This window comes from Rutidosis leptorrhynchoides, chromosome 2 (genome assembly GCF_046630445.1).
Source record: "Rutidosis leptorrhynchoides isolate AG116_Rl617_1_P2 chromosome 2, CSIRO_AGI_Rlap_v1, whole genome shotgun sequence".
NCBI classification, from domain to species: Eukaryota; Viridiplantae; Streptophyta; class Magnoliopsida; order Asterales; family Asteraceae; genus Rutidosis; species Rutidosis leptorrhynchoides.
The window spans coordinates 699,078,297-699,102,374 of NC_092334.1; the positions used below are offsets into that span (position 1 = coordinate 699,078,297).

The 24,078-nt window shown below is 36.0% G+C and overlaps 1 protein-coding gene across 1 annotated transcript; it reads left to right on the top strand.

Annotated features, from left to right (window-relative positions):
* The first annotated feature begins 1,212 nt into the window (after nt 1-1,212).
* Nucleotides 1,213-21,717, top strand: LOC139894115 (ABC transporter C family member 13-like). Its single transcript, XM_071877318.1, has 36 exons — nt 1,213-1,334; nt 2,462-2,502; nt 2,602-2,689; nt 3,304-3,459; nt 3,655-3,786; nt 3,960-4,060; nt 4,206-4,269; nt 4,394-4,645; nt 4,850-4,919; nt 5,249-5,309; nt 5,591-5,678; nt 6,027-6,145; nt 6,269-6,366; nt 6,611-6,677; nt 6,826-6,943; nt 7,259-7,375; nt 7,451-7,531; nt 7,635-7,859; nt 7,981-8,082; nt 8,171-8,238; nt 8,497-8,628; nt 8,732-8,879; nt 9,153-9,436; nt 17,544-17,694; nt 17,776-17,951; nt 18,380-18,491; nt 18,580-18,633; nt 18,773-18,895; nt 19,093-19,191; nt 19,292-19,384; nt 19,518-19,628; nt 19,741-19,902; nt 20,099-20,286; nt 20,374-20,563; nt 20,980-21,147; nt 21,397-21,717. The coding sequence occupies exons 1-36, from the start codon at nt 1,296-1,298 to the stop codon at nt 21,475-21,477; spliced, it is 4,359 nt and encodes a 1,452-aa protein (XP_071733419.1). The 5' UTR covers nt 1,213-1,295; the 3' UTR covers nt 21,478-21,717.
* Nucleotides 21,718-24,078: the final 2,361 nt, after the last annotated feature.

Consider the following 24,078-nt stretch of genomic DNA (forward strand, 5'->3'; position numbering starts at 1 on the left):
TTAAATAACATTAGAAAGCAAACAGTCAAAAATTCGAACGAATCATAGGTGGCCACGTGTAACCGAAGACCGTTGCTTCTCCCGTTGGAAAGCAACCAACGCATACCTATGAAGCAATTCCAACCCCGCGTTAGGCGGGTTTGAGGGCGTGGGATTTGTTCCACGTAGGAACCCACAATATTACTTTGTCTGCTTTACAAATGGTCTTATATGCTAAATGGACATGAAGGTTGTGTTAAACTCATGACCTTCATATCATATGGACTTGATTTATCTAAGTAGTCCTAAAATTCCTCATATTACAACAAAATCGAGTGTAATTTAAGAGTTTCATGGATCAAAACAGTTATATTATTGTAATGAAGTTTTCAATCTATTATTGAAATTTTTTAATGAGCTATTACCACGTCAGAAAATATTGTACATAACAAGTAGTAATTATTACTCTAGAGCATGGTTGCAAAAATCAGGAGAACTCGGCGAGAACTCGGAATTTCATTCCTGGCGAGAACTCGTTTTGAAATCGGTCAAAAATCGGTCAACGACCAAAAATCGGTCAAATCTCCAAAAAAATCGGTCAAATCTCGGAAAAATCGGTCAAATCTCGGTAAAATCGGTCAAATCTCGGAAAAAACTCGATAAAATCTCAAAAGTCAACGAAAGTCAACTGCCGATAACTCCCCGAGTTCTCCGAGTTCTCGTTTTGAAGACCCTGCCAAGAACTCCCCGAGAACCGATTTCTGCAACCTTGCTCTAGAGTGACCCTTATGTAGATATACAATAATTTTGAGTATGTTAACAACTTTAAAGTCTATCGTTATCTATATTTACATTTACATTTTTACTACAAATAAAAGTATCCAAACACACATAGTGAATTAATAACAATTTTACTACACACAATAAAACTAAAATATAAAATATAAAATAATTCAATTATAAATCACAAATCACAAATAATTATTATATCCGGAATAAAAATATATGTCTCATTTTTATTCAAAACCGAACCAAGAATACGGTTTAAGTTGGTCTAATTCATATCTTCCGGACTAAGTATTTAGCAGTCAAGGATCCAATAGTTTCATGACACATGTCAGTATGATTCCATGACGTCACCACCTTACGGAAAAGGCGTGAGTGCACAAAAGTGCATGAGATGCAAATAGCTGCAGTAAAGTATCACCAATTATTCACCATCACTGCATATTTAGAAAATCAAACCTCCACTGACCGACTGACCTTTATTCCCTAACGTCACCACCGCCGTCACCGGAGTACGTATAATCACTACCATGAAATTCCTGAATTTAATCTGCCCTAGTTTTCCTCATGTACGTAAATTCATCACTCCTTGTTTCCTATATTAATATTTGTATTGATAATTATTATTTGTATTTACATGTATATTTAAATGGATTTTTCTAAATGCTTAAGACATTTGGACATGCATAATTTTTTTGTACATAACTCAAAACCACCTCAAATAACCACCCCACTACTTATAATGTACAATCATCAAAGCTTGAAATTTTTTCTTAAGTATAGCCTAAGGGCTAACAATAGAAAAATCCTATTTATAATTGCTGCTTGTAGATACTGTGTATAGAATGAAGTGTTTTAGTATCCGATTTTGGTTTTCAAGTTGGGATTGACTTTGACTATATTTAGTTATTATATTAATTTGTTGATGAAGTACTTAAGATAATAAACTGGGTTTTGCTAACGTATATCCCGTAGCATACTTTAAACTTTATTTAAATTAACTTATAATTCCTTTAATCATCAGAATTTATATAAGAAAAGTAAGCATCAATAGATTGTCAACTTTTAGCATTACATATATTTCAGTTTACTTTTATTATTAGTCAGTTAATTTGCAAATAATATACCGAGTACAATATAATGTTTTAGAAGTCTAGTTATTGAAATTTTGGTTGAACCTGGTTGGGTCCGTTATCCTCTGTTCTCCTAACTGGTGAGTGGTGTTACAAGAGTTGTCAGGTTCAAAACTAGCCAAGGTTTGGTGCTGGTCACCGGATAACCCGGTAAAGCCACATAAATCTGAGTAAAATGAATTTGATACTTGACATGTTTTCTAGAAATTATGACTTTGTAATTGCAAACTGTGGTATTGTGCATACATTTTGAAGGATTATGTAGATATCTATTAAGAATTTGGTTATAGTAGAATAATAGCGAAATTACAATGACTGAGATGGTAAATCTAGTCTAATCTAATTAGTTTGTTATATCATGCTATCAAGATGACATTAAGAGTGTATTCATTTATTGAGTTGTGGTATACTTTAGATATACTACAGTATATGAAAATGTAGTTGATGAATTTCTGTTTTTAACTCTTATGGATAATTAACAGAATTGCAAGTTTTAGGTTATAGTATTGTTCACAATTTGGTGATCTTTGTATAAATTTTTTAACTCTGTTATCTTGTATCAGATATTGGATGGAAATGGCATTTCAAGATGCTTCAGCAACATATATCCTTTTATATATATGTTAAGAATTCTTTTCTATTTTAATGCATATAGTTGTATTTTTGTTATACTTACGATTTGCATTTTCTTAACAAGACTCACAGTACTAGGTTTCGGAGCAAGTATGATAACTTTAGTCATACTTGTTGTGCTTGCTTTTATGAAAAGGAATTCAAGGGGACGTATAAAGGTACGTAATGAATGATTATCGCTTTTAAGTTAATCATAGGAAGAATCATAATCATTTACTCCCTCCGTCCCAAAATAATTGTCCCATTTGACTTTTTTTAGTCTTTTGTTTACATCTTTGACTGTAATTATTTCGTTTTGTATTATACGATAATTGATGAAATTTATATGAATTGATTCGGTTTTTAATTGTCTTTTTATTGATATAACTTTCATCAAGTATTATATAACACAAACCGAAATACTTATAGTCAAAGTTGTAGACAAAAGACTCAAAAAAGTCAAATGGGACAATTATTTGGGACGAAGGGAGTACAAATTAAAAGATTTCAGGAAACAATTACGGAGTATTATTTTTCTCCTTCAGAAAAATCCTTATTTTTTTCTGGTGCATAATATCTTTTCTAATCTTATTTGGTGCATAACATCAAGAGTAATCTGATTTACATCATAAATCCAATCACCTGATTACATACTTTAAGTTGCCAGCCAATCTCATTGATGCCAATGCTCGACTAGCATCTACAGTTGGATTTCAAATGCATGTAATATCTATTGATGTGATCGTGTCAGTTTGTATATATATTTTTTTTCATGATATGTAGTCCATTGCAGATACTTCACTATGAAAGGGTTTTTTTGCTTGTTCTACCGATCATTGGGGTATGTATAGCATGTTTTGATATAATTATACTATTGCGTAACACAAAAAAGGGTCATTCGGCTATATATCACGAGTGGCTCCTGAGAGGATCTCAATTCCTAGTCTGGGTAAGGCTTTGATGTTTTATTTATTTATTTATTTATTTTTTTTTGGATAAAGGAGGGCACTTCCTCCGGCAAAATTTTTAAATGATTGAAATTTAAATTTCTCGTCCAAATTGGAGTTTCAAACTTTGAAACTAATCTATTTTTGGCTACACTGTAAAATTTTTATGTTATTAACTTTTTTGGTGTATACTGCAGGCTACCATGCATCTACTCTCAAGGTTTGATTGCTGGTTATCTGTCTCAACTAATCGTGTCTTGTGCTTTTGGTGGATTATGAAACCATTCTTAGCGATCCCAACTTTACAAGCAACATTTTCTTCTTTGAAGGTAATTTTATCTTCATATACATAATGGTACATTTTTCATGGTTATGGGTTCAAGTTTCAACCATCATAAAGGTGGTGTATTGGATGTCAGATTCGTTGCCTGATTTAATTTTTTCATTGAAAAAAGAAAATAAGTTAAATGAAAAAAGATAGTTAAGTTAATTTGTTTTACAGGTTTATAGTTGCATCAATGAGAGCATAATAGTTTTGGTGGACGTTATGTTTGGTACTTTAGTTAATATCATCCGAATGAAGCAAGCATCTCGAAGTAACAGGTTAATCATGCCATTAGTTTTTCCATTGTACACAATTTATATTGCAAATGTTTATCGTCCCTAAAGTAAAAATTTTGTCTTTTTAATTTTGTGCTAGTTATAATCTTGTTTGGACTTAGTTTACTGACAACTGACAATCTTGTAGTTCAATGGAAGAATCGCTGCTTTCATGTGAAATGAGCATTGAAGACGATGTCCAATTAAACCCTGTATGTATTAATTATTCTTTCATTAACTTAAAATACGTAACTTAATTCCAACTATCGATTGTCCACTACTTTGAAATAAGGTATGTTATGTGTCTGACTGTCTTTCTTTGCCTGTTTAATTAAGGGACCTCTTGCGAGAATTTTAAATGTAATGACATTCAGCTCTATAAATTCGGTAATGGAAGACGGTGCAAAGAAACAGCTTGACTTTGATGATTTGCTCCAACTACCAATTGACATGGATCCTTTGTTCTGTCATGATTCGTTGCTGAACTGTTGGGAAGATCAAAGAAGACATGATCACTCTCATCCTTCTTTGTTTTGGACAATCTGCCATGCGTATGGATGGCCTTATATGTGTTTAGGCCTGTTAAAGGTACTACTGAACACTTCATCAGGGGTATTTAGGTCTGTTTACAACTTCAAGGACAAAATGGTAACTAAAAAAAGTCACCTTTTTAGCTGGAAATGACCGAAATGAAATGCTGGTAGCCTGTTGAGATCGATGACTAGTTATACTGAACTAAAAAACTGTCAGCTATGTATGTTATTTATCATTCATACTCTAAATAATATACAGGTACTAAATGATTGTCTTGGTTTTGCTGGACCCTTGCTTCTTAACATGCTAATCAAGTATCTTCAAGAAGGTTACTGTTTCTACATATGTTCCTTTTTTTATTTTTTTTACTTTTTTGGTTTACGGAAGGATAATGTCTATTGTACATGCCATTAGACATATCTCGGTCTGTATAATGTCTTTTCTTACCTTCTTTGTTTATGAGTTTAGACCTGTTGGCCCGTCGCTTGTACTAAACACATCGGATGTTAGAATCGGTGGGTCAATAGCTGTTAATCCATCATGCATAAATAAGTGATTTTTGTGTATGTCCTGACTGTAATGTGACATACTATATTAGCTATATAAATAATGTTGAATATGTACTTAGAACCAGTTTTTTTTTCTTCCTAAAAACAGGATCCGGAAATTTTGATGGTTATTTTCTTGCCATTTCCCTCGGCTTGACTTCCATTCTGAAGTAAGTTTATACTATTGCTGCAACTTTTTAATAACTATATTTACGCATTACGGAGTATTATTTTTTGAGTAAGATGTGATTCATTTCAAACAGGTGACAATAGATTGCTTCCGAATTACCCAAATTATTCAGATACTCACTAATGGGAACTCATGTTTCATTATTTATTAGTCATATACCTTATTTTCTTTATTAGCATATTACTGTAACTATTTCAGATGTTAAGGTATTGTAAATAAACTTGTCACTATTGTAATGTTGGTTATATTCTGATGGTGCAGATCTTTTCTTGATACACAATATACATTTCGGCTATCTAAATTGAAGTTAAAGCTACGTTCTGGTCTTATGACTATTATATTTCGAAAGGTAATTCTTTCTTGTCTTTTTTTTGGTCATCTGGTCTTATGACTGTTATTTAAGATGGTAATAATGAAAAACAAACTGAAAGCTAACAAAGTATATGAATTTGAACTATATTGTGATCCGGCCTTTTGAGTATATGGCTAACTAAACTAAAAGCAACCACGTTTAGTTTAAATTATGTTTTTTTGCAGCTAGAGTGTATAGAAAGTGAACATTTAAACCTTCTTTATCTTGAAATTGATCCTTAAATTTATGTTTACCTTGTACTTCTTTCACAGTATGCTCCCATTATTTTTTAGAGATTTTTATTTATTACAAATACCATTAAATTTCCCTTCGTACATTTTTCAGTGCCTCCATGTTAGCTTAGCTGAAAGATCGAAGTTTTCCGAGGGAGAAATTCAAACATTCATGTCTGTAGATGCGGATCGAACCGTCAATATGTGCAATAGTTTTCATGACATGTGGAGGTTTTGCTTCGATTTTTCGTTCATTAGAATTTAGGACATTATGTGTATGATAAAGTAGTAATTTTTCAGAGGCTTGTATTGATTCGATCATCTAAAACTTTGTTTAATCGTTGGACCTTTCAGCTTGCCATTACAAATTGGAATTGCGCTGTATCTGCTATATACACAAGTTCAGTTTGCTTTTGTTGCTGGAATCACAATAACTGTTTTATTGATACCAGGTAGAGTGTACTCATATAATAGCAAAATAGGTGGGTTGGGTAGCATTGCACAACAGTAATTTTTTGTACGGGTTGAAATGGGCCAGGTCAAGTTGACCCGAAATTATCATAAATATTTATAAATACAGTGTGTTAAGTATGATGACAAAATATATATTATTTATATCTCTGTTTCATACTATTATGATGCATAATATCTTTGTAACCCAGGTTTAATCCTGATAACATCTATAATGTTTTACAGTAAATAAATGGATAGCTGAATTGATTGCCACTGCAACTAAAAACATGATGGAGCAAAAGGATGAAAGGTGTGTGCACATTTACCAAACTAGCCATAGTTTCTAGCAAAACAGTTAACTCACATCTTTCCAAATAATAATCATCTTTGTATAAATTTGTACTTGGGACTTTCAGTGATGAAGCTCATAAGTAAATGATCATGTAACACTTTCACAGGGTTAGAAGGACCAGTGAACTATTAACGTATATTCGCACTTTGAAAATGTACGGTTGGGAGCTTCTTTTTAGTGGTTGGTTGATGAAGACAAGATCCTTAGAGGTCAAATATCTATCAGTAAGAACAATTCTCTACCAAACTCTTTATGTTTGTTAACGGGTTGATGGGTCATGTTGTACTTCCAACGGGTCAAACTGATCCAACATCAGTGAAAATGCATTTTAATTCATAAAGTATAATCAAAATCTGTTTTCTTCTTCAAAAATTGGATTATTAAAACTACTTATTTATGGTTTAATATATCCTCGGGGACCCTAACCATCCGTATAGAATATTACCCCTCTTGACATGTTACACAACCCGCCCATCAAGCCACCTCTAATGCCTGACATTGAAATGCAATTAATTTTTCTGCTTGACTTCTTTTTATAGACGAGGAAGTACTTAGATGCATGGTGCGTATTCTTTTGGGCAACAACACCCACTCTTTTTTCTTTGTTCACATTTGGACTCTACGTAATGATGGGAAATCAACTAGATGCTGCAACGGTATAAAACACATCTATTTTGTTCATAAACTTCTTTGTAGTTTTCATATTAACTTTATGTTCCTCTATTTTTCAGGTTTTTACCTGTCTTGCTCTATTTAACAATTTGATTTCTCCATTAAATTCATTCCCATGGGTCATTAATGGGTTGATTGACGTGAGTGGTATATATATGCCCACTTGTCCATACTCATCTTTTAGATATTTCTTTCTGATAAACCGAAATCTTTATGTTACATTTTGACATTTTTTTCTGATAGGCAATTATATCTACCAGGCGGTTAAGCAAGTTTCTGTCATGCTTTGAGCATGAACGTTTTAACGGATCGGCAACAAGTTATTGTTCATCATCTATTGAAATGGATATTGACATTAAAGATGCTTGTTGTGCATGGGCAAGCAGTGATGAGGAAGTGAAGGAGCCGATTCTGAATCGGGTCAATCTTGCCATTCCAAAGGGTTCTCTGGTTGCAGTTATTGGAGAGGTACAATTTGGGTGACTTTTAACCCTTTTGTCCATTTGACCCGTTACATTTTAGCTTCATCTATTGATTTGACACATTTGAATTAAAGCAATGCAAGTGACCTATTCACACATGTTTGCAGGTTGGTTCAGGCAAATCATCCTTGTTAAACTGTATCCTGGGAGAAATGAAGCTTATTAAGGGATCTGTATACTCAAGTGGGTCCGTCGCCTATGTCCCACAGGTTGATTTTATATATATATATATTTAAATGATGTACTTCATTTGAATCCTTTTTTTTAAGTTTTAATTTTTCTTTATTTGGAGCTTAGATTCCCTGGATTCTTTCTGGCACCATTCGTGATAATGTTGTATTTGGACAGAACTATGATCCAATAAGGTACTGCTCTTTTCTTCACACGAATAGTTCTTTTTTATCATTTATAATAAAGTACAAATAGGCAATGTACAATTTCAGTTTAATAAACAGGAGAAAGAAAGATATGTGATATATGGAGTTGGGAAAATGGGTTGGGAACTGACTAAAGAGGGTATACGTAACCCAAATTGACCCGTTCGTAAGTAGATGGGTTAAAATTTTCCACCTACAGAGAAAACAAGCATAATATACCAAGTTGGATCTATTTTTCTTGTACAGATATTCTGCTGTTTTAAAGGCGTGTGCCCTTGAAACAGATGTTTCACTTATGGTTGGAGGTGATATGTCGTATATTGGAGAAAAAGGATTAAACCTGTCAGGTGGACAAAAGGCTCGTCTTGCCCTTGCCAGGTGTCGATACCTAGTCGATTCTTATTGCAAATATCATTTTAAATAATGTGTATGTGGTTACCTATTCTGCGGTGTAGATTTATATAAATGGCGATATGAACAGGGCTGTATATCATGGATCAGACTTAGTCATGCTGGACGATGTTCTTAGTGCAGTTGATGCACAAGTGGCTTCTTGGATTTTATCTAATGTCATCCTTAGCCCTTTTATGCATCACAAAACATGCATCCTTTGCACTCATAATATTCAGGTAATGACTAGATGTCCTAGCTAAATGTGGATTTTTAACCCATTTGATTATAAGGAAACGGGTCAGACATGTACAAAAAGTAGCTTATAAGGAAACGGGTCACATGGGTGAAATTCGCCCAAAGTTCATACCTTTTGCAGTGATATAATATGATATTTGACATATTATTTAAATGGTTAAAGTACTTGAAGAAAGTGTTTTGGGTCAACCTGGCCACCTGTTTTGACCATCTCTATATCTACTGACTATCTTTTATTCTTTTATGCTTTACAGGCAATATTAGCTGCAAATACAGTGGTTGTAATGGACAAGGGGCAAGCGAAATGGGTCGGAAGTCCAGTTGACTGTACCAGTTCTTCATACGCATCGTTTTTACGAGCAGAAGAAGTTAGTGTCTCTTACGAGACCGAAACACGAGTAGAAACTGGAAATACTTGCACGAAGGTAACCGAAAACTTAGTGGCAGAGAGTGAATGTATCGATATTATGAATGCCGATGACAGCATTATCAGGATTGAAGAAAGGAAAGAAGGCCGAGTTGAAACAACTGTGTACAAGTGAGTCCGTGTTCCATTAATCATTTCTACCGTACTACGCTAATTTTATGGATGTTTACCTGTTAGAGATAAATGGAATTTACATTTGTCATAAGTAAAAATGTCTCAAATTACTGATGGTTTCCAGTGGTTTCCAGCCATCATCTAGATGGCTCTGTTCCAGCCGTCATCTAGATGTTCAAAGCTGCCGACATTGACAACGCGTATGGAAGTAGCAAACTTGAACACGATGACGGCCGCCAACTTCCGCCAACCTTCCTCGTTCACACCATTCACCGCCATAGAATTTTTGCTATAAATAGAGATGCAAACTTTCATTGTAAATCATCCCAAATCACTCAGAGAAGTGTAATCACAACCTAGATAGTGTGTGTGAGTTTGAGAGTTTTTTTTAGAGTTTTGTAAATACTCGTGTAATCTATTTAATGGTGTATCCTATCGTATACACGCATAAAAGGCATAATGGTTGCATAAAAGTAGCATCAGGAAGACTGGAAACAGCAGTTTTGTGGAGTTATCCGTCCAGCGTTCTCCGCTATCCAGGCTGCTCCGACATGCGTAAGTCCTGAAGGCCGCCTAGCGCGTAAGCCCTGGCCGGAGAACGCCACCTTCAGCGTAAATTTCGAATCACAAGTAACATAGCGTATCATCATCTGACACGTGTCCCCGAGCAATCTGGTGGATCTGACACTATAAATAGACCCCTTGGGTCGTCATTTTACACAGTTCAGACATTCTAACAACTTTGAGAGCTGAGACTTCACTTCTCTTTCTCTCTTTACTTTCTCTCACTAGAAGTCATCCGGCTAGCACTTTTACACTCTACAGACGACGGATTGATTAAGCCACCCCACAAGTTTCTACACTTGTGAACCGGGTCTGCAGGGATTATTTCCCAAGGGTAAAAATCAATCGGCAACACTCCGTCCTCCTAAAGCTAGATTACTTCTAGTATCTTGTTGACACACTAAGCCTTACCTCATAAGGAAATAGGTGTTAACAATGGCGCCATCCACTAATGCAAAGAACACACGAAACGGAAAAGGAACAAAAACAACTGAAGCTCCATTTGTACTTGAAGCAGTCAACAATCCATCAACTGACGACATGATAACTGTTGAAGATGTACCTGTTCCGCCACTAGATGGTACGATTGAAGAAACAGTTGCTGAAAATGCAGAAAGGCTTAAGCATTTGGCAACTAATTCGGAGAAAAGGCCAGCTCGAAGAAACGACAACCAAAAGTGCAGAAAGACTTCCAAATTTTGTTACTAATCCAGAGCGACGACCATTGATGCAACCACGGCGATGTCCATCATTTATACCTTTTCGGCGGATGGCTGATGGCAAAGACAAGCAAATCATGAAAAGGCAATCTATATCAAAATACAGGTTATCAAGGCTACTTGACAAGCTGGGTAGTCTTATTGATGATTCTGAGGATGATAATGACCTGAGCTATGATAATAATGACTCTGATGATGAAACTGACAAAGATGAGTTCATGTCAGAGAAGCAGGCAGTGTTGCTTTTGAATGACATCCTTAAGCAGACAGCTCCAGCAAAATATAAGCAACGCTTAGCGCAGCCCGCCGTCCGTGCTGTGGCTGTAGATAATTTCTTCGCCCTTATTACTGGAGAGCAAGCTACAAAGCCACCAGCTATGGCAGAATCCACTCAGTGTTTCATTGATCGAATTGCTAACTATTCGTTGCCTAGGAATCTTGGCATACCGGCAATTGGAGTTTATGATGGCACAACAGATCCTGAGGATTTCCTCACCATGTTTGAAGGCGCTATGAGGTTGCAGCATTGGGATGACGAAGTAGCTTGTCATATGTTTCCAATGGTGCTGCAGAATATGGCAAGGGAATGGTTTGCTAGCTTGCCGCCAAGAAGCATCACTAGTTATTTGGACCTCCGTGCAAAGTTTGTTATGCAGTATCAAAACCTTCGAAGCTGTACTTTGACACATCTTGATGCACATGAGATCACAATGCATCACAATGAATCCTTGAGTAATTTCATGAAGCGATACACACTTGAAGCACAGAAGATACCTGATTGTCCAGAATCTCAGCTAGTATCTGGTTTTATTTTTTGTCTGGATCAGCGACGGTTTAGTGCACTTGTTCATGCGTTACGGTATGACTTGCCAAAGACTCTACATCAGGCGTTAGAAGTTGCACAGAAGCATGTTCGAGCCGGTGAGCGGGGGATGAATAAGTTTGATGGCAGCAGCAGTAGCAAACCGCACAACGGAGGGAGGTACTTTGACAGAAATCAGAGGAGGAATGACAATTCCAATGGCTGATGGAGAGGCAACAACCATCCCAATGAATTTTATCACAATAGAAGGCCAATAGAGAGGCATCCGTTGATAATGGCGCTGACTAAAACTCCAAAAGAGATTCTTTTCACTGAACCAATCCGGACCACTTTCAATCCGCCGGCACCCATGGAAGAAAGAGAAGGTCCAAAAAGTGAATTATGGTGTGACTTTCATGAAGCATGGGGTCATGATACAGATAATTGCAAATCTCTGATGAGAGAGATCATCGCAAAAATCAAAGCAGGAGAGTTAAACCACCTGTTACCAGGCAAACAATACAGGAGGAATGATCCTCGTAGGAAATTTGGATGGCAAAGGAATGATGGTGGAAGAGGTCGTCGAGGAGATAACAGAAGAAGGGAAGAGCATGGTGGAGGAGATAACAGAAATCAGTACGGAAACCGAATCACGGAGCGTGAGTCAACTCCAGACGTTGTAATCAAAATGGTGTGGTTGAATGGAAGTCACTATGAGGACGGTGAGCAGTCGGATAACAATGTTGATAGCTGGAGATATGCTCCAATTATTTTTCAACCAATTCAAAATTGGGCTTTGTCTGTTCAGCCAGTGGTCATTTCAGCAGAAATTGCAAACAAGTTCATCAGCCATATTTACACAGATACAGGCAGTGAGGCTGACATCATTTATTGGCATTGTTTCAAAGCTTTTCCAAGGCATGTGCAGGTAAGAGCTAGGCGGACGAGTTTGAAGGTTTCAGGGCTAACAGGAGCGCCAGTGAATGCAATGGGAAGAGTTCGTTTGGAGGTCGTTTTGGGAACATTTCCACTATTAAGAACCGAAACAATCGATTTCACTATCTTGGATGGTAATTCACGATTCAATGTCCTTTTTGGATGGGCAGCGTTAGCAAAGTTTGGAGGGATAACATCAACGGCCCATGCAGAGATCAGATTCCCAACTCCTAACGGAGTAGCCGCCATACACTCACAGTATGTGGCACCAACAAGAGAACGATCCACATTTGCAAGCATACCAGAAGGCAATATGAATCAGAGGAGGAGAAATCGGTTGTTCAGGGAAGATGAGGTTCAGGAGTTTTTCATTCCATAATCAAGTGTTTGGGCCGGACAGCGCTGGGCGCTCGGCGTATGAAGAAACAATTTGTTATCATTTTTATCAAGAGCAGAATTTATCATTTCAATAAACGCAGTTGATTAGCATTTTCTGAAGAGCAACGTGTATCAATTTACTGTAGACCATTGTGGTCATTTTTACAGTGCATGTATTCGCAATAAGCATACACTAAACATTCATGATGTACTAATTAGGCTTGATCCACCTAAATTCGTCATCAATCGTTTATGTATTGCTCAGTACTGATCAATAAATTTTATATTTTTCTTAAACAAAGTGCTACCCGTGACAAATGTAGAACATTGCATTTATATCCTGCCCACAGAAGGAGTGTATTTTTATACCTCCGATGGCGGAAGCTTTTGTGCCGGCCAGCAAAAGGCACAAGGGATCGGCTAGAAAACGTTTAAGTTTTACTAGAACGCACCGAGGCATGATACAAAACTCAGATACTTGTCATGACAAACATTATAAAAAACTTACTTCACAGAACGAAGTTCTATATTTTATATGAAGGCAAAAATATTCAGCAATTCTTCCTCATATACTTTATGACGGAAGGCGTATGACGGACAAGTCACTAACTCATAATTAATATTTATGTAATATTTCAAAAAATTCTTCCTCATATACTTTATGACGGAAGGCGTACGGCGGAAAGATTATTTTATAATCATTCTTCAAAGAACACTCCATAACTATTCCTCATCAATTTGATGATGGAAGGCGTGTAACATACTTTAAATATCCTATTAATTATGTGAAGGCGTAATATTTGTAAAGTGGGATTTCAATTTTGCATGTGTTATTCCTTTGACAGAAGTTAACAGTGCACAACGTTCAAAAACGAATTACCTTAAAAATGCTTTGTTCAGTTGTACAATACACAGTTGTACATAAAATTTTATGATATGCTTCGTGCATAGCAGATGCGTTATACATAACAAACATTAAAGTATTTGGTGCAAGCACACAAGCAAGGCATAATCACTACAATAAAGCGTATATTTGTGGCATTCAAGTTATCAATGTTTATTACAAACGGTTGCTCATCAAATGGTTAGAAATTTATAAAAATTTAACATTGAGCACATCCTGAGCAGAGGACTCCTCTCTGCTGCATACTTCATCATAAACATCTATCTTCAGATTAATCAATCTGTCTCTAGTTTCATCAACCTTCTCCAGGGTTCCAGGAGGCATCAGATTCGTAATAGCAGCGGGGAGAGACGTGTTTGGAGCAAGGCGTCTGGTTAATTTGTCTGTCACATCAGCAATAGCATGGGTGCGTATAGCATCAACATAATCATTGTAGGGATTCCCTACAAGACTGGATCCAAGCACCTTCGCTATCAAACTCGGTATACCCTTCTTAAGCTCGGCAAAATTGCTCTCACCCTTCTCCGCCCTCTGGAGAAGCCCAGCAGACTTTTCCCTTTCTGCAGATAGCTGCTTTTCCAACTCAGCAATCTTCAACTGATCTTCCTCAACCCTTTTCTTTTCAGCATCCACCAACTTGTCTTTCTCCTCTTGCAGGGCAGTAGCAGCATCTAGAGCATTTTTTAGCTCAGTCTCCTTAGCTTTTATTGTTTTCTGAGCGTCACTCAAGGCACGCTCAGCATCAGCAGCTCTCTTACGAGCATTTGCACCTTCAGCTATATCTTTACGGGCTAAAGCAAGAATAGACTCCTGATGTTCCTGCAGTTGCAGGACGGACTCCAGCTGATTGGTTAGTAGCAAGTGAGTAGCAGCAGTTGATTCCCTGAGTTGTTCAGAACGGAGAGCGTTTAAATGAGGTTTCAACTCAGGGATAACACAACTCTGCAACAGCAAAATATTATGATTAAATATTGTAAGATTACATAAATAAATTGCAGGTACAGGCATACAGATGATTTAATCGTTAATACCTGAAGAGCAGTTGCAAAACCTTTGCTCTTAGTAGCAGGATAATCAATGAGTGCCTGCAACGTACTAACATGAGCAGGAACTTGTGGCACTTGCACATTTGATGATGTGACAGCAGGGTTCCCAATGTTGGGAGGAGGAGAACGGTAAGAGGCATCGTCCTCCATCCTTTGTTCAAACTCAGATTCATTAAAGGGAGTGAAGTTGTAGTCCGGAGTTTTTAGTGTTTTATCTCCTTCACTCTCACGGTTTTCCTCCGGCACCCGTTCACCGCCCTCAGTAGCCTTCCCTTGGCTATCATCAGATTCTGCTAAAATCACTAACAAGAACAAATTAGCATTATGAACAAACATAACAGTTATAAGCAAAAAACATGTGCATTATCAAGAAAGAGCAGAATGGACATACTTCTTCCGCGTTTCTGCTTTTGGCCCCCCTCTGTACTTTTTACCCTCTTAGAGCCTATGCTCTTCTTCCTTGTCTTTTGGGTTGGAGGGGGGTGGGGTTTGTTTCACCCGTGATATCAACCGAACCAGATGTCTGCTGCTCGGCGGTGGTGGTGTCGTCCGCTGTCCGCTCAGTGTCTGTCTCTTCAGATCCAGATTCACTGTCCGAGCTGCTAACAACGATTTCTTCCCCCTTTTCAGCAGCAGCAGCTTTAGCCTCAGCTGCAGCTCTCTCCGCCTCTAGCTCTTCAGCCGTTTTGTCACGAGTAGTGACCTCCACGTCATCATCAAGATCAACGGATAAAAGAGCAGAACGAACCTGCATCACGGAGTTGGCTGCAAAAATTGAACATGAACAGCAATATAAGCAAACATGACAAGCAGTAGAAACACATTTATATATATAATAGGATGATCATATCACATCCTACCCTAGTTTTTCTCACGAAGTACTGGCACAAAAGTGCTCGGCCATTCTTGACTCACTTTGCACAGCACAAGAATTCCCTCATACCTTTCGTATGATCTGGGCGGAAAGCGGAGCTCTTTCAAGCTATTTACTATCCGCTGCTCTGCGGCAGAAATCTTCACACCCTTTCCTACACCAGCATCAATAGCACCCCATTCTCGGACAACGGAGTACTCTTCCGGAATAACAGTCTCATCAACAAAGAAAAATGGACTTTTCCAGTCCTTCAAATTTGAAACTCTATTTGTACCAACAAAATGAGTATTTCGCTTACTATCAATAGTAAGCCAGCAGTCACTAATTGTGCGAATTCTAAACATAGAGATAAAAACTTTAATGCGAGGCTTTATATTAATAGCATTGCAGTACATTTCAAAAAGGATGATTTTTTGAAGGCCATGTGGATGCATCTGACTAAGACAGGCCTTATAATATCTAAGAAGGCGAAGAAGAAAATTAGTAAGGGGAACACGGAGGTTGCCGTGGGTAATTTGTAAGGCGTATAAAGTAATTTTTCCATCAGGAGGGTTGTCAGCAGTTTGTTTGTTGGTGGGAAGAACAGGGTTGTATTGATTAAGATGACGGAAGGCAATCTTTAAACCATCTAAATATTCACTTGTCAATGATGAGGCCATCGTGCTAACTTCTGGAATGTCAGCGGTATTTGACGAAGAAGGCTTTGCGTGTTCTTGGCCAGTACTTGGAGTAGAAGCCATGATAATACAGTAAAAAGATATCAACAAGAAGAAAATAGCAAAAGGATGAAGTATAACTGACCTTGGAAAGATGCTAAACCTTAAAAAGTTGAAAATTGAAGAATGCGATGAAGATTTGGGGAGAAATATGCCTTTCAGATCTTGGCAAAGGTAAAAAATGAAGGTAAAAGGGTTATGACGGTTTATATAGGATTTTTATGGCCACGATTAAGACACGTGTATGGGTGAGTTTAAATGTGGGGTACGAAATAACACTTTTACAGCTGGAGGTGCGTGAGGGATCTCAACCGTGCAAAATTAATCATAACAGCGTCAGAAAAATTCGTCTACATTTAATGCCTATAATGTTTTCCCCGATGCAAATGGGCAGTGAACAGGCTAGTTTGACATGCGTTATCAAAAGTTTAACAACTTAATCATTTTTCAAACGCTTAAGTCATTAAACTGGGGGACTTAATGGTGTATCCTATCGTATACACGCATAAAAGGCATAATGGTTGCATAAAAGTAGCATTAGGAAGACTGAAAACAGCAGTTTTGTGGAGTTATCCGTCCAGCGTTCTCCGCTGTCCAGGCTGCTCCGACATGCGTAAGCCCTGAAGGCCGCCTAGCGCGTAAGCCCTGGCCGGAGAACGCCACCTTCAGCGTAAATTTCGGATCACAAGTAACAGAGCGTACCATCATCTGACACGTGTCCCCGAGAAATCTGGTGGATCTGACACTATAAATAGACTCCTTGGGTCGTCATTTTACACAGTTCAGACATTTTAACAACTTTGAGAGCTGAGACTTCACTTCTATTTCTCTCTCTACTTTCTCTCACTAGAAGTCATCCGGCTAGCACTTTTACACTCTACGGACGGCAGATTGATTAAGCCACCCCACAAGTTTCTACACTTGTGAACCGGGTCTGCAGGGATTATTTCCCAAGGGTAAAAATCAATCGGCAACACTCCGTCCTCCTAAAGCTAGATTACTTCTAATATCTTGTTGACACACTAAGCCTTACCTCATAAGGAAATAGGTGTTAACACTATTCTTGTGAGTAATAGAGTTATTTTCTCTCAAATTTGTGTCTCCCAACGTCCAGGCGATCCTCTCTTCCTAACAATTACCGCATCTATTTTCTCATATTGTGCAGGAATTATGCAGCATTCGCTGGTTGGTACATTACAGCTATTACATGTTTATCAGCACTTTTAATGCAAGCTACTCGAAATGGAAATGATCTTTGGCTGTCTTTTTGGGTTGATACAGCAGCACTCGAGAACCATCCAACATCCTTTTATCTGGTAATAATTGTCGATAAAAGGATTTTACTCTCAAATAAACTTTTTAAAATAGGTGTTGACCGGTATATATTGACATGACAGGTTATACTATGTATATTTTGTTCGGCAAACTCCTTTCTTACTCTAGTTAGAGCGTTCTCTTTCGCATACGGTGGCTTACGTGCAGCAATTCAGGTGCACAATAATCTATTGAAAAAGCTTGTTGATGCACCCATTGCCTTCTATGATCAGACTCCAAGTGGAAGAATACTTAACAGGTAGATAATGTGTCAAAGCGGTCCGTTTGTTTTTTTTTTTTTTTTTTGGTTCCTTTTCGGGCCAGAGTTTCCAACCCGCTTTGCGAGCAGAGACTAATCCCGAGGCGACAACCTGCAAGCTGCTTAATTGAAATGTGCCGGAGTAGAAATCAATGGGCCAAGTTTATTTGACCCAGCATACCAGTTGTCCAATATTTTACTCTGTTTATGTTTATTTCCATTTATTTATTTACTTTTGAATCAGTTGAGTTGTTTCCTCGTAGCTACACTAATGTTTATTTTACCAATTTGCCCGCTAGAAATAATAGATGACCCATGTTAATCTGTTCATGAGTAAATGGGTCAAAAATTGCTAGCTCTATTAATATGCCTTGAATAAGATCAGCTCACTGTTTATTTACGAATGTACATATTGATGATGTTTGTAGGTTGTCTTCAGATCTTTACACAATTGATGATTCTCTGCCATTTATTCTCAATATTCTGCTTGCCAATTTCGTTGGCCTCTTAGGAATTGTTATTATTTTGTCATTTGTGCAGGTAATAAAATCATCATTACATATAGTTTATAGTTTTTATGGTTGGATTGTTATCAACTTTGGTCAATGCTTTATTTGTTTATGGATAGGTCATGTTCTTACTTCTTATACTGCCATTTTGGTATATCTACAGCAAAGTGCAGGTATGAGTTACATGGAAATAAAAGTATCTCAAATGAAGTTAAAAATGGAGTAAATAAGTGATTTGTATTACAGTTGATAATTGATTTGTACTTAGTATGAAACTGATAACCAAACACCCCTTACTATTTCATTGCTCAGTTCTACTACAGGTCAACATCACGTGAATTAAGAAGGCTGGACAGCGTATCACGATCACCCATATATGCATCATTCTCAGAGATACTTGATGGGTCATCAACTATACGGGCATTTAAATCCGAGGTGAATGTTTAATCAATATTTGAGATATAAATGTTTAAACATGTTCTTTACATTTAATTGTATGCAAATTCTATAAAAATATTAGTACTTAACTAACTCATATAGTCAAACCTAAACGATTTTAGATTCATTACATAATGACATGCCATTCTTACTTTAAATCGTGGAACTAAATAATGCTCTTCATCTGTACACAGGACTATTTTTTCACGATATTCACTGAGCACGTAAAGATGTATCAGAAGACATCATATTCAGAAATAATAGCAAGCCTATGGCTATCTTTACGCCTACAGGTATTCCTTTTTAATCTTGGAGCCAATAACAAAATATATATTTGTTGTGATATTTACTTTAGCACATTTAAAAAAATAAGTAATTTGTGTATGTCCTTAGTTTTTGGCAGCCTTTGTTGTGTCGTATATTGCGGTGATGGCGGTTCTAGGATCTCATGGATACCTTCCAGTCAATCTAGGCACCCCAGGGCTCGTAAGTCCCTTTATACATTTATTATTATTATTATTATTATTATTATTAATTATTAAATAATATGATATAATCATCATAATCATAATAATAATGTTTGAAGACTTCATTTTAAGTTTGAAAACTTTGTAAACAGGTTGGTTTAGCTCTTTCTTATGCTACCCCAGTTGTATCGTTGTTGGGGAGCTTTTTGACAAGCTTCACTGAAACTGAAAAAGAATTGGTCTCGGTCGAAAGGGTTCTTCAGGTCTGAACATTAATGATTTGACCCTTTAGTTGACTTATCTATTTTCCAAATTGCTTATGTTACTAAATTATCACAATTAGATAATGAAATTTGATTATTACATTCATTATAGTACATGGACATCCCTCAAGAAGAACTTCAAGGGCACAAGATTTTGAATGCAGATTGGCCGTTTCAAGGGACGGTTGAATTTCAGAATGTAACACTAAGATATATGCCGTCTTTGCCTCCTGCATTACGTGATCTTAGTTTGAGAATTACTGGAGGAACACAGGTTTGTATATATCTACACCGGAAAATAACATTGTATGCACTCATGTGTTCCTGTATGACTATAATTGTATCATTTTGTTCTTAATGGTCATAACTACATTATAGTCAACGGGTCAAAACAAGGTAATAATTGACGCATCAGTAAGCATTTGGGTTGAAATTGCCACCTTGAATCTTGAGCTTGTTTTCTTTATCAGGTAGGAATAGTCGGAAGAACGGGCGCAGGGAAATCTAGTATCTTGAATGCTCTGTTCCGTCTCAACCCGATATGTGGAGGACAAATCATAGTTGATGGGATAAACATATCAGAGGTTTCGTTAAGAGATCTTCGGTCACGATTTGCCGTTGTTCCGCAGTCTCCGTTCCTCTTTAAAGGATCTTTAAGGTAAAACTGGACACAACTAATTGTGTGATAAGGAACATAAGCTGCTACTGTAAATATTATAACTCGATATCTGATACATATATCCAGGGACAACTTAGACCCTTTCAATCTAAGTGATGATTTCAAAATCTGGAAAGCTCTAGAGAAATGTCATATCGAGGAGGAGGTCCGAGCCGCAGGGGGACTAGATATGCAAATTAAAGAGTCGGGAACTTCATTTTCAGTTGGGCAACGACAACTTCTTTGCCTTGCACGCGCCTTTTTAAAGTCCACTATGGTTAGAACTTTTATAACAGTAATATGAATACTAAACTTTAACTTTTCCAATCAATCATACCTTTGCAGAAATCTACTTAAAAAACTTATATACATTAAAACTACATTTATGTGGCTTTCAGCCCATTAGACCTGTTTGCTTTTTTCCATTATTTTAATTTTATTGGATTATGCTAACGACAACCCTTATGGTTGTCGTTAGTGTGTTTTAAAATGTTGTACTGAACGGTTACTTACTTCTTACATGAAAGCGACACTTTCTAATTTGTACAATTAATTTATGCACGTGAAGACATTCCTTGTCATTAGCAAAATCCTACTATTATCATAATATTATCATATGTGGATGGGTTGAAATTGCCGTCTCTAAACCTTTTCTCGTGTTCCGACAAGTCTTAATAGTGTTAAATTATGTAGGTGCTATGTTTGGATGAATGTACAGCAAATATAGACACTCTAACTGCTTCAAAACTAAAAGAGGCCATATCTAGTGAATGCAGAGGGTTAACGGTGATCACAATCGCTCATCGCATCTCCACAATTCTACATATGGACGATGTACTGGTTCTTGATCATGGAGTATTGGTAAGTTCATCAAATTGACTTTTCTTTTCCTTTTCGTAAATCTGTATCAATTATATCATAATTGCATGTTAATGTTGAATATACTAAGCAAACATGAGAAAACGGGCGGTGGATAACGGATTTAAACAATTTTAGCAAGATGGATAATGTTTTAGTCCAAAATTTTTAAATTAGTTATTATATATGATTTTGACATTTAACTAAAAAGATGATGTTTTTTGTTTTCTTTTTTGGCAATTTATGTGGCAGGTGGAGCAGGGGAACCCACAGATTTTAGTTCAAGATGAGTCTTCTAGATTTTCAAGCTTTGCTAAAGCATCATCAATGTAATAATGATCACCAATCAAGATTGTTCTCTATAAATATGTGTTGTACTTGCACATAACCATATATTAGAGGTTAGAACAACAACAACAAAAAAAAACAAAAAACGGGTTTCTTTACAGAATTTGGAACAAATGTTGTAGCAAATCTGATTTGTTAGTCAGTGAATAAACTTGGTGTAACTTGAAGCACTTCATTTCCTCCATCGTATTTGATAAATCCAGCATAACAGTTCATTAAGTAGTTGTACAGTACAAGTACTTATCGTACGATTGTGGTGTCTTAATCAAATTTGACGGTTGAAATATAATGATATATCCTTTCTTATGTGTTTTCCTGAACTCAGATTGATGAATTAATTAGCTAACTGCTGTTTTTATGTCATGTCGTATTAAACATGTGAAGTTCAATGTTATGTTCAAGTTGCTTCTTACGTCAATCTCTATCACTTTTTCTAAATATAATCAAGTAACTGTTAACAGTCAATCTCTATCACTTTTTCTAAATATAATCAAGTAACTGTTAACAGTCCCATATTCTAATATGTTGACATTATAGGTGATACTTCCACCATTCAATTTTATTCTTCCACCATCATTTGATGCAGTTTTTCCAGTAATACCCTTTGATAAGTTGTAACAAGATATTTGTTTAAACTTTTCATTAAGGAGTAAAAGTAAAGGTGGAAATATCAATCCTTGACATTACATAAATTTCACTGTTACATTGATGTGCATGCAGTCATATATATAGGAAACATATGTGAATGATTGAAGATCAATAGATCATAAAGGATAATGAAAATGAAAGATGTAATTATTATAGGATAATGAAAATGTGTGTGAGTTTGGATAGGTGGTATCGTGTCCATCTTTCATGATTAAGGAATCATATATATTTAGTATCTTATATTTTACTTAAGTTATTGACAGGTACTTACATAAAAGAGACTTATGACTATAGCTATGGTTTATAATTATGAATTATGAATTATATTTAAAACTAACACATATATTTTTAGTTGTAGGATATATCAAAAAATTAACAATGCATTACGAAAATTACAAAAATTACAGGGATATCAATGAATTTTGTAACCACAAACACAAATCAATTATAGAGCTTTTAAATCTACTAACCAACCAATTAAACGAGCTGACTATAGTCTATAATACCATCTATAACGTGACCCTTAAGGCCTTAAAGTAATAACATTAACTAGTTTTATGTTCATTGGGCCAAGGCCCAATTCTATGCTATGTTGCTGTTTACTTTTTTTTTAAACCAAAAGCATCAAACGACACTTGCCACATAAATATAAAAAGTTAAACGTCAAACCCATTATTCAGAAAAAATTTGGCGCGGCGGAACATTCTAACGTCTTTTATAAAATTAATGTTGAGTGAGAACTGAGAAAAAAATTACGAATAAAAAGTAAAAAAGAAGGGTTAGAAGGACTCGGACCCATGTCGTTTTTATTACCAACTCATGAAGTCAACACTTGCTCTAACCATCCACTCGTTATAATAAGTTGGTTTTTTTAGTGATAACGGAGAAACTTAATTCGCGGCGGGAAAAAAGATATGTGATCAAAAGTCAGAAACAAACGCGTTAAATTATTCAATTAAGAAGTAATCAAATGTAATCTTAATTTAGTGATTATCTATCTATTACGATATTTGATTATTGTATTACATATCTTGGTTAATTATGTGAATATACTGAAACATGAGTAGTCTTTTACTTATTTTGAAAAACAATAAAAATTTCGAAAAGGCATTTTAGTATCCTTTTCTACAAAAGAGTAGAGATAAAAACTTGTGACGCTTATGTAATATAACATTACTCATTCATTTTTATATGTGAAAAAATTGAATTACTTTATAGCTAATTATAGCTAATTAAATTAGTTTTTATATATTTTACACTTTTTTAAAAATATTTTTTTAACGGCACATTTGAATAATTACCATTTAAAAGTCGATTTAAACTTGTTTAAAATAATAATTTGATGTACATTAACGTCCCTTAAATTCATGCTTATAAATATCCTAACAAAAATAGGAATTTTCTTTTCTGAATATATAACTCAGTTTTAGGCAGGTGGATAAGGGATTAAAACAATTTTGGCAAAATGGATAATGTATTAGTCCAATTTTTGTGAAGTTATTATATATGATTTTGACATTTAACTAAAAAGTTGGTGTCGTTTTTTTCTTTTCTTTTTTTTTTTGGCAATTTATTTGGCAGGTGGAACAGGGGAACCCTCAGATTTTAGTTCAAGATGAGTCTTCTAGATTTTCAAGCTTTGCTAAGGCATCATCAATGTAATAATGCTCCACCAATTAAGATTGTTCTATATGAATATGTGTTGTACTCTTGCATATAAAAATGTTTTAGAATTAGAACAACAACAAAAAGTAGGTACCCACATACCTAGCCCATTTTTAATTATTTCACAAAATATTTTCTCTCCCGTTTATCCCCTTTAACCACCACCACCACCAAATCCCTTACTGCTCATCCCTTTAATCACCATTACCAACACGCCGTCCGACATCTCCTTTTGCCGGTTTGTAGCCGTTTGTCGTTCTACATCTCCGACCA